Below are 11087 nucleotides of genomic sequence, written 5' to 3'. Positions count from 1 at the left end.
ACGGACCTCTAGACCATCTGAACCAAAAGGACAGGGAGACGTGGTTTTCCTTCTACATGATGAGACAAACAAAGTGAAGAACAGAAATGTTCTTCAGCAGCTCCATCAGGACTGATGGGAGAGATCTTCAGCATGATTCCCCCCAATCTGACCCTGGTTCTTCTCTTCATCAGTACTGAAGATGGTCCAGTGGGGAAGGACGCCGCCCGTCAACGCAGCGACATGGGATCAAACCTCGGCTCCGGCAACCTGAGGTATGCAAAAACTCAAACACAAAAACTAAAACTTAAAAATCAAACTAAAACCAAACAAAACTCAAGATCAAACTGAACTCAAAAACAAACAAAAACTCAAACCCGTCCGTTGCGTGCATTTCCTCGTCGCGAATTTCCCGTTGGAGTGCTCCTGGTTACTGCTTGTCATGTTCAGTGGTCAAGTGGTTTAAAGTTTTGCCACTGAACCCTTTTTAGATTCGGAAGTTGTGGGTTCAAACCCCGCTAACAGCACTCTGTAGAAATGATGCAGACGTTCACAGGTGCTGTTATGTTGCTTTCACACCAGGATAGTCCAGGGATTTGATTGGGCGGGGAATGTGGAAAAATGTCACACCTTCATTTGGTTTCACACTGCGGACCAAACCACCTGGACAACATCATGCAGTCACAACAGCTGCTCGTTTGGGGGCGGTATTGCCCAAAACAAGCTCCGACTAGGAAGGAGAAAGTCAGCAGGTGGTTGTGGTCCAGTGGTTTAAGATCTTGCCTCTGAGATTCTTTTAGATCCAGAAGTTGTGGGTTCAAACCCCGCTCAGAGCAGATTGTTGACATGTGTGAAGGTTCAAGAAGGGCATGTGAGACAAGCAAGAACCCGAGACCCATGCCAAACCTGGCATCGCCTAGTGTTGAGTAGTCCAGTCCAGTTACCCCTTTTAGATCCACCCTGGACTGACTCCAGGAGCCAAACCCGGCAAGAAAACCACCTCATTAGGCTGCTGTGTTCACTGTTAGACTGGACACTGCTGGTTCAGAGGTTCTGTTGCTGTGTTCACTGTTAGACTGGTTCAGAGGCTGTGTTCAGTTCAGCCGTGTTCACTGGAAGCTAGACGCTGATGCTCGAATACTCTGTAGGAGGGTACAGTGTGAGCGGTGTGAGGGAGGATCTGATGGTCCGCTCAGTCCTTTCTGGACCTTCATTGGTGATTGGCCTTTGTAACGTAGTAGCGTGGACGCTTTGATTGACAGGTGGGTGTTGTTATAGGTGTCTAGTTTAACGTGTTAAGAAGCGCAGGAATGCACTGTTACACCTCAAGGAAGCTCGTTAGCTGTGTTTCTATTAGCACATTTTAAAGTATTACATCAGAACTTTCTATCATTGGCTGCTCGCGTCCCACGGAGCCGATGCTCCATCCTGAGTGGACCGTAGTCCGGCCTCTTCTTGGCCGTTGTCCAGTTTCCAGATGGCCCATCCGTCACTGCCCCCGACGATTTGTCGGCTTTCCAAAATCAAACCTGATCACGAGGTTTATATTTTCTGTAGCCGGGTGGTGTTGTTGGTCTGTGTGGTGGTGAAGCGGCAGCAGCATCCTGCTGTCAGCCCAGTCCAACACAAACAAAGAGCCTCTCTGCTGCAGATCCTCGTCGATCGATCGGCAGCCTCCGAGCCCCGGCTGAGCTCTCCATGTTCAATACATCCATACACAGCAGGCCAATCTGTCAGCCAGCAGGCTCACACACACACACACACACACACACACACACACACACACACGAGCATCCTTCCTCTCGATGTTAATTATGTTGTCGCATTTTTCTGACAATAAGAAATTTGCCCCACAGTGAAACCTCCACCCTTATTTCTAGTCGAAGTATTCAGACCCTTCACTACTACACCACTCTCTCCTCTCCTTTTCTCTTCTTAGCTTCCTCCGTCAGCGTCCTCTTCACTCTCTTCTCCTCTGCCATTATGTCCGTAGAAGCTGCTGAGCCCGGTTGCATCGCCTGTTCAGCGGCTCCGGCTCCGGGTCAGACCTCCTTTGGCTTTTTACAGACATTGAGCAACACGAGCTAACTTTAGCTTAGAAATCAGGCATGTTAATGTCGCGGTGTCGAGCGTCCGCGACATGTGCGAAGGCTCAGCGGCCCAGTGTTCGAATCCGACCTGCGGCCCTTTGCTTCATGTCCTTTCCGATCTCTCTCTGTCAGAAATAAAAAGCTTGAAAAGGCCAAAAAATAATAAAGAAACTCAGGTGTACGTCTTTCTTGGTCGTTTTCATTTCCTTCCTCGTGATAGCGCTGAGCTTTCTGCTCTTATTGCGTTGCAAAATGACTTTGGATGAATCCTGAACGGCTCCCCTGATGAAAGGCAGCATGAATAATCCCCGCGGCTCTTTGCTTTCTGATGTTCCGGTTGTTACCGCCGCCTCGTCTGCTCTGAACTCACTCTCTGATGGAAAATGGACGCTGTCATGCGAGATGGCATTAAACGCATCCCCTGTAATGGTGATAATAATAATAATAATAAAAATAATAATATCATATGATGATAATGTGAGGCCGACAAGCTTCAGGAGTCTCTTCACACACTTTCAGCTGTGTCTGATAGAAAAGTGTGCGAGCCGTGTCGCATGTTGATACAAGCGGTGTCGTCTGTGTTAACGGCGCCCAGCGGAACAGAAAACTGAGCTGGAGGTTGTTTTGGAAATGAAATCAAGCCGCTGTTGTGGAAAGAAGTGCAAAAACGAAACTAATAACATCTGATTATGCTGCTGAGGGATGAAAAATATGAAGATGGAAAGTCACACAGTGGGTGGAGCAGAAACTGTGCCGCCGAGACACCGAGGTGAAATGAAAACATGAAAATCGAAACGTTGCGGGGACGTTGGATTTTCTGTGAGCGGGCGCTGTAAATATTTGGGTTTGGACAGAGTCGGACTGGGAACAATAACTGCCCCAATTACCCCAACAGATTTACAGTGAAAGCCAACAGCGCAATAAATTAAAACGTTAAGTTGCTATGGTTCTGTTTAACTGGCACCGTCTTACAAACGATGGATTTTTAAATATGTCCAGCTCACAGACTGTCTAAAACCTGGACGTAGTCTCTGTGACGTCCCCACAGACTGTCTAAAACCTGGACGTAGTCTCCGTGACGTCTACACAGACTGTCTAAAACCTGGACGTAATCTCCGTGACGTCTACACAGACTGTCTAAAACCTGGACGTAGTCTCCGTGACGTCCCCACAGACTGTCTAAAACCTGGACGTAGTTTCTGTGACGTCCCCACAGACTGTCTAAAACCTGGACGTAGTCTCCGTGACGTCCCCGCAGACTGTCTAAAACCTGGACGTAGTCTCCGTGACGTCCCCACAGACTGTCTAAAACCTGGACGTAGTCTCCGTGACGTCCCCACAGACTGTCTAAAACCTGGACGTAGTCTCCGTGACGTCCCCGTGACTGTCTAAAACCTGGACGTAGTCTCTGAGACGTCCCCGCAGACTGTCTAAAACCTGGACATAGTCTCCGTGACGTCCCCGCAGACTGTCTAAAACCTGGACGTAGTCTCCGTGACGTCCCCGTGACTGTCTAAAACCTGAATGTAGTCTCCACGACGTCCCCGCAGACTGTCTGAAACCTGGACGTAGTCTCCGTGACGTCCCCGTGACTGTCTAAAACCTGGACGTAGTCTCCACGACGTCCCCACAGACTGTCTAAAACTTGGACTTTGTGTGGTTATGGGGGAGAAAAGAGTCCTTACAGATAAACCAGACTAAAGTTTCACAGATGAATGAGGACGGAAGTTTCTCTGAACTTGTTTCTCCGTCTGTCTTCACTTTGATTCTCTCTGGAGAGTTTATTACGAGTGTCACTGACTCATATGTTCTTAATTTTAAATCCAAACACGTTTCCACAAATGTCTTTAATTTCTCCAATTAAATATGCACGGCTGGATCGTCAAGAGCAGAGAAAAGTCAGACTGGTTTTACTCTCTTGATGTTTAATGAAATAATGATTTATACTTTATTAAAATGCCACCGCCTCAAACAGTGATGGATAATAACGGGGTTTTGAAATAAGGTTTTCCAATATTCTTAATAAATCCCTGAGTGGATGAATAATCTTCGTATCATTGAGACCTAAAACATGTTGAATTAATTCCCCTCAACATTTTTCTTTCTCAGCCCTCCTGATGAAAGCTGCTCCACTTTACATTGTACTTACAAACAATATTTCTGTTCTCTGATTTTCACAGACGATGAAGGTTCAGGCTCTGACGCTGGGAAGAAGTTCACCAAGTGCAGCACGTGTAAATACGGAGCCGAGTGTGACGAAGACTCTGAGGACGTCTGGTGAGTGTTTGACCTGTGGTGGTTTCTTCTGACGTCCTTAACGACCTTAATGTCCTCTGGCTGCTCAGCTTCAACTCTCTGTGATTTCCACAGTTGATGACGGACAGATAGCTTTCGCCTAATTACTTGCTAGAGTAGCTAACGGCTAATTAAGTGCTGCTAACTGAATCTGTGGTTAGCTCGGTCAGCCGTGTAGCTAACTGAACTGACTCAGCCCGGGACGCCAGGAGCCAAGAAAACCACCTGATAGACTGCTGTGTTCACTGTTAGACTGGACACTGCCGGTTCAGAGGTTCTGTCGCTGTGTTCACTGTTAGACTGGACACTGCCGGTTCAGAGGTTCTGTCGCTGTGTTCACTGTTAGACTGGACACTGCCGGTTCAGAGGTTCTGTCGCTGTGTTCACTGTTAGACTGGACACTGCCGGTTCAGAGGTTCTGTCGCTGTGTTCACTGTTAGACTGGACACTGCCGGTTCAGAGGTTCTGTCGCTGTGTTCACTGTTAGACTGGACACTGCCGGTTCAGAGGTTCTGTCGCTGTGTTCACTGTTAGACTGGACACTGCCGGTTCAGAGGTTCTGTCGCTGTGTTCACTGTTAGACTGGACACTGCCGGTTCAGAGGTTCTGTCGCTGTGTTCACTGTTAGACTGGACACTGCCGGTTCAGAGGTTCTGTCGCTGTGTTCACTGTTAGACTGGACACTGCCGGTTCAGAGGTTCTGTCGCTGTGTTCACTGTTAGACTGGACACTGCCGGTTCAGAGGTTCTGTCGCTGTGTTCACTGTTAGACTGGACACTGCCGGTTCAGAGGTTCTGTCGCTGTGTTCACTGTTAGACTGGACACTGCCGGTTCAGAGGTTCTGTCGCTGTGTTCACTGTTAGACTGGACACTGCCGGTTCAGAGGTTCTGTCGCTGTGTTCACTGTTAGACTGGACACTGCCGGTTCAGAGGTTCTGTCGCTGTGTTCACTGTTAGACTGGACACTGCCGGTTCAGAGGTTCTGTCGCTGTGTTCACTGTTAGACTGGACACTGCCGGTTCAGAGGTTCTGTCGCTGTGTTCACTGTTAGACTGGACACTGCCGGTTCAGAGGTTCTGTCGCTGTGTTCACTGTTAGACTGGACACTGCCGGTTCAGAGGTTCTGTCGCTGTGTTCACTGTTAGACTGGACACTGCTGGTTCAGAGGTTCTGTCGCTGTGTTCGCTGTTAGACTGGACACTGCCGGTTCAGAGGTTCTGTCGCTGTGTTCACTGTTAGACTGGACACTGCTGATTCAGAGGTTCTGTCGCTGTGTTCAATGTTAGACCGGACACTGCTGGTTCAGAGGTTCTGTTGCTGTGTTCACTGTTAGACTGGACACTGCCGGTTCAGAGTGTATCCTGACACTAACTCATAGCACTAGCTGCAATGCAAAGGTGAGATTGTGAAACAAAAAAAATCAATCAATCGATCAATCAGTCAGAGCCCGAAGTGAACCTCTTTTAACCAAACTAAATTTCTCTTTTAGGTGTAATCTTAACAACATGAGAGGTCCATGAGTTCACCATGCCTTGTTGAAAATAGGCCTCTGATAGTGAGGTGATTATTTTCCTGTCTGTAAGAGTGAATCCTTGAATTAATTGGAAAAAAATGACTCTCTTCTCTGAATTGTATCGCCTCCGTGTCTGAAAAAGGTCTTCAAAATACATTACATTTATCTCCTTATGTGCAGACAGCCAGTCTGTGCTGAATTAATGAGCTGTGTCTTCATTTAGAAGTCTCTAAATGTGCTCCAGCTAATGATTTAGTGCTGATGAGAGCTGCTGTAGCTGAAACATATCCCGGCTCCAGACTGCAGACAGAACATTCGTTTTCCAAAAAAAAAAAAAAAAACAGTCCTGACACATGACTCCTCTCCTCAGGTGCATCTGTAACATCGACTGCAGCGGTCACAATGAAAACCCGGTGTGCGCCACTGACGGGAACTCCTACAACAACCCCTGTCTGGTCCGAGAGGCGTCATGTATGAAGCAGGAGCAGATCGACGTCAAACACCTGGGCAGGTGCCCCGGTAAGACTTCTCTGCACTGGATGGATGGATGGATGGATGGATGGATGGATGGATGGATGGATGAGCTAGTTTAAAAGGTAGCTGCTCTTGTTAACTGGTAGTGACAGTGTCTGACAGTCCTGACTGAAACTCGACGAAAGGATTGAACAGCCTCCTGCAGCACAATCAAGTGTCCCATCATTAGTTTGGTTGTCTAACGTCTACTGACAGGCTGCAATCACAAACAGAAGCATCACATGTTACTGCCTGCCATTTGTTACATTCAAGACTTTTAAATATCTTTTAAGGCCTTTTGTTGTTTTGAAAGCTGAATTAATTTTTTAAGACGTGCTTCCTTTTCAAGAAAGTCACTGGTCCTCGATGCCCGTTTTTCCAAAATCGCAGTCGTCCAACTAATGTCCCATTGGGTCCAATAAGTCAAATTGTCCAACAACTTGTTATCCCGGAAACAAATGCTCATTACTCGTTTACTGCTTAGCTTAGCAAAGCAAGAGGTTAGATTTCTGCATTATTAGCCACAACTTCAAACATTACATCTCAGTTTCACCTCAGTTACCGAAAGTTTCAGCAGCAGGAGAGAGCTGCTCCAGCTCCAACACAATGGGTGTTCAGGTCCTGAAGTGGGCTAACTGGTAACCCCGTACGATAATGTAGTTAGCTAACGATATGCGAACTTTTTGCCCACGTAATGTTAGGTTGGTTGAGCCACTGGTTGGCTAGTTAGCAGGACAACATTTGCAGATAAACACTCTTTATACTGTTAGTCCTGTGTTTTTAGTCAAGATGCCACCTGTCAAACTCTATCCAGACCTTCATCCACATGCTGTGACTGAAGTTAATGTTTAGTTTACTGTCATTTAAGAATTTGGAAAGGTAAAGTTCTGTTGGAGAGACTGTGGACGTGTTTACTGCTCTGTCAGCTTCCTGATGAAATGTTTTTCATGTCAGGTGGATCCTCGTGTGTTTGGCTGCTGCATGAATGCCAGACAAAGGTGAACAGAGCATGTTGCGGACATTGTATGAATACCATGAGCATTGCAGATGAAGAGCAGCAGCTTCTCTTCTCAAAAATAGTACTCTAGGATTTGAGTTTCAGAGACTTTGTTTCCTGCATTATGGTGACGCACAAAGAATGGAAATGAAGCACGCACACTGAAACTGCATTTTTATGTGAAATATGTTAGTACGGGAGAATTGTGACTCCTGGAGGAAACTGGGTATGGTAAACAGACTTATATAGCGCCTTTCTAGTCTTCTGACCACTTAAAGTGCTTTTACAGGACATATCTCATTCACCCATTCACACGCAATTTGGGGTTCAGTATCTTGCCCAAGGACACTTTGACATGCAGACTGAAGGGGATCAAACCACCGGTCATTTGATTAGGGTACGAGCCGCTCTACCTCCAAGCCACAGTCGCCCCACAAACAGATGTCAAGAAGTATGGCTTCTCGACATCTGTTTGTGAATCAAAAATCTACATTTTCAGTCCAGATCCATCAGTCTGCCTCCTTAAATCAGCCTGAATATGCAGCTGTTGCATAATTAAACTCCATACAGTCTGGCACACACTCACACTGTATGATTAAAAGTATGTCGTCATCTAGTTTCTGTCAGACAAACAGGAAACGGTGCATCTGTTGGGGTCTATTTTCAGCGGTGGATGAATCCACATTTGTTGCTGTAGTGAGTGTTTGTAGCAGCAGGACAGTGTGTAAATGACCCGCGGTGTGTGTGTTCATGGTGTGGCTCATTGATATGTTTTTAATGGCACCACATACACTACTCGTCAGTTTTGGTTTCTGACCTCCGACATGGCGGCGTGTTTCTCTACACCCGCAGTCTGTTCATCTGTCAGTGATCACGCTGTTCACTGACGTGCATGAGCGATCGGGTGGAGGCGGAGGATTTAAAGCGCCACGTGCGGTTTTGTGGCAGCCAGCAGGAAGCGCCGCGTGAAGCTTCGACGCCAACGTATCGTTTAACCAATGAGGCGTGTCACATTCAGAGATGTTCAGGAGGAAATCAGGTTTTTTGGTGAGCAGGGAGCCTTTTTACAGCAAGCGATGTGCCTGTGTGAGGCGTTCAATGTCACATAAAAGCTGTGCTTTGTACCTCTCTCCTCAGTCTTTCTAACCGTTAGAAACCTCGACATATTTGCACTGCAGCTCAATGAAGCTGTTATCCTGTGACTAAGAGTGAATAATGATATTGTGTGAACAGTTTGATTCCCATGGATTCAGTTTGCAGCACAGTTTTGACCTCCGACCCCGACTGGAGTGAGTATGAGAGCCGATGTCGGCCTCTTCAGTGTGTGTGCAGACGGATAAATCCACCCGCTGATGCCTCTATCACCGTTTTATTGAATCCAAATTGGAAAATCCTGTCGTCCAGGCATGTTGAGCTTCACCATAACCTCTGTGAATTATGAAAGAGGCTCGTTCTTCACCAATAAACCGCCCTGTAAATAACAAAAGTCCTTTTTATAGACCTGAGAGACGGTCCTCAGTTCAGACTGATCCTCAGATGAAAGAAGACTCGGTTCATTGGGTTCAGATCAAGACAGAAGATGGTTGTTGTTGTTGCCTTAAAGTTCTCATCTCGTCCATCATCAGGAATCAAATTCAGCTGATGGACAGACGTTCATTTATTTAATAGTGAATCATTAAACACAGAAAACTCAGAGTTTGATTATTAATGTGAATAATTATTGATGTTCTTTGACGTCACAAAGAACTGACTGCCTCGTTAGTGTTATTAGACATAATGACTATCAGGTGGAGACTGACACAAAGCAGCATACAAACACAGCACTTTTCAAAGCCTTTGACACGTTACCATGGTTACCAAATGATTTGCATGAATATAAATATATGATTATAAGATCAGCGTTTGGTTTCAGACCCCAAACCTGATCCAGAGTCAGTGTGGAGCAGAACTTTGAGTTTCTCTGGTGACTAAACTGAACTTTAATCTTTCCTCTTTTATTCCGTTTATTTATTTTTCTTTCTTTCTACTTTGATTATTTTATTTCCCTTCGTGCTTCGTTCTTTTCCTTCTTTCTTTCTCTTTATGTTTCTTATCATATATTTGCTTTTCCTCCTTGGTTTCTTCTTTTCTTTCTTCAGTTGAAAACATGTAAAGTGTTTCACTTCCTGTCAGTCTCTCTCATGTTGTTTCCTTCCCTCCTCCATGAATCACTGATATTACTCCTCAGTGTTTCCTTCCTCCACCTCCAACATTATTTAAGTGCTGTAGACGGAGATCATTACTCCACATTAACTTGCTGATGTAGTAAAATGCAGGATGGATGTTGTTCCACCGTGGGTGAACACTGCTGACTGCACAACTGTGACCGTTTCATCTGGGCCATAAATCAGCCTCGTTATTGAGGCCGTGTCAGACAAATGAATGTGTCTAATCACCAATGTTTTCAATTAACCCACAAACCAAGCATGCCGTTTGTTTCCACGGGAGCTGAGCTCTGATTCCCACTCGACATTAATCCACACCGTGTTCCACGTCCTCTTTCAATCTGACGCAGACAACTTATCTGCCGAAGACCCAGCAGCAGCTGATATCACTGCCTAGTCCAGCAGCAGTCAGCCCAGAACCAGAACCAGACCCAGCAGCAGCTGATATCACTGCCTAGTCCAGCAGCAGTCAGCCCAGAACCAGAACCAGACCCAGCAGCAGCTGATCTCACTGCCTAGTCCAGCAGCAGTCAGCCCAGAACCAGAACCAGACCCAGCAGCAGCTGATATCACTGCCTAGTCCAGCAGCAGTCAGCCCAGAACCAGAACCAGACCCAGCAGCAGCTGATCTCACTGCCTAGTCCAGCAGCAGTCAGCCCAGAACCAGAACCAGACCCAGCAGCAGCTGATATCACTGCCTAGTCCAGCAGCAGTCAGCCCAGAACCAGAACCAGACCCAGCAGCAGCTGATATCACTGCCTAGTCCAGCAGCAGTCAGCCCAGAACCAGAACCAGACCCAGCAGCAGCTGATATCACTGCCTAGTCCAGCAGCAGTCAGCCCAGAACCAGAACCAGACCCAGCAGCAGCTGATATCACTGCCTAGTCCAGCAGCAGTCAGCCCAGAACCAGAACCAGACCCAGCAGCAGCTGATATCACTGCCTAGTCCAGCAGCAGTCAGCCCAGCTCCAGAACCAGACCCAGCAGCAGCTGATCTCACTGCCTAGTCCAGCAGCAGTCAGCCCAGCTCGGCGTCTGTCTTTCAGCCTTTTATTTCACCAAGCTCTCACCAACCACTAAAAGTCAGTCCCACATTTACTCTTGTCCGGCGGCTTCTTGCTCGCTCACTCTCTCCTTTTCTCTTCTTAGCTTCTTCCGTCAGCGTCCTCTTCACTCTCTTCTCCTCTGCCATCATGTCCATAGAAGATGCTGAGCCTGGTTACCTCCTCTTCTTCTTCCTTGTAGTCCATAACGCCTGTTGGTACAAACACTCAGTTCACACACACAGCTTGGCACAGCTTGGCAGTGAGCTCAGAGCGACGGGTACCCGTCGCTCTGAGCTCACTGCCAAGCTGTGCCAAGCTGTGTGTGTGAACTGAGTGTTTGTACCAACAGGCGTTATGGACTACAAGGAAGAAGAAGAGGAGGTAACCAGGCTCAGCATCTTCTATGGACATGATGGCAGAGGAGAAGAGAGTGAAGAGGACGCTGACGGA

At 47.0% G+C, this 11087-nt stretch overlaps 1 protein-coding gene across 1 annotated transcript in view; it reads left to right on the top strand.

The window, feature by feature from the left end:
• tmeff1a (transmembrane protein with EGF-like and two follistatin-like domains 1a) overlaps window positions 1-11087 on the top strand; it is a 67372-nt gene that overhangs the window by 43535 nt on the left and 12750 nt on the right. Inside the window, exons 5-6 of the mRNA XM_019257775.2 lie at window positions 4250-4346; window positions 6248-6396. Coding sequence (XP_019113320.1) covers window positions 4250-4346; window positions 6248-6396 — 246 coding nt within the window. The remainder of the gene's footprint in view (window positions 1-4249; window positions 4347-6247; window positions 6397-11087) is intronic.

This window comes from Larimichthys crocea, chromosome II (genome assembly GCF_000972845.2).
Source record: "Larimichthys crocea isolate SSNF chromosome II, L_crocea_2.0, whole genome shotgun sequence".
Taxonomy (NCBI): Eukaryota; Metazoa; Chordata; class Actinopteri; family Sciaenidae; genus Larimichthys; species Larimichthys crocea.
This window is presented reverse-complemented; position numbering and strand designations above follow the sequence as displayed.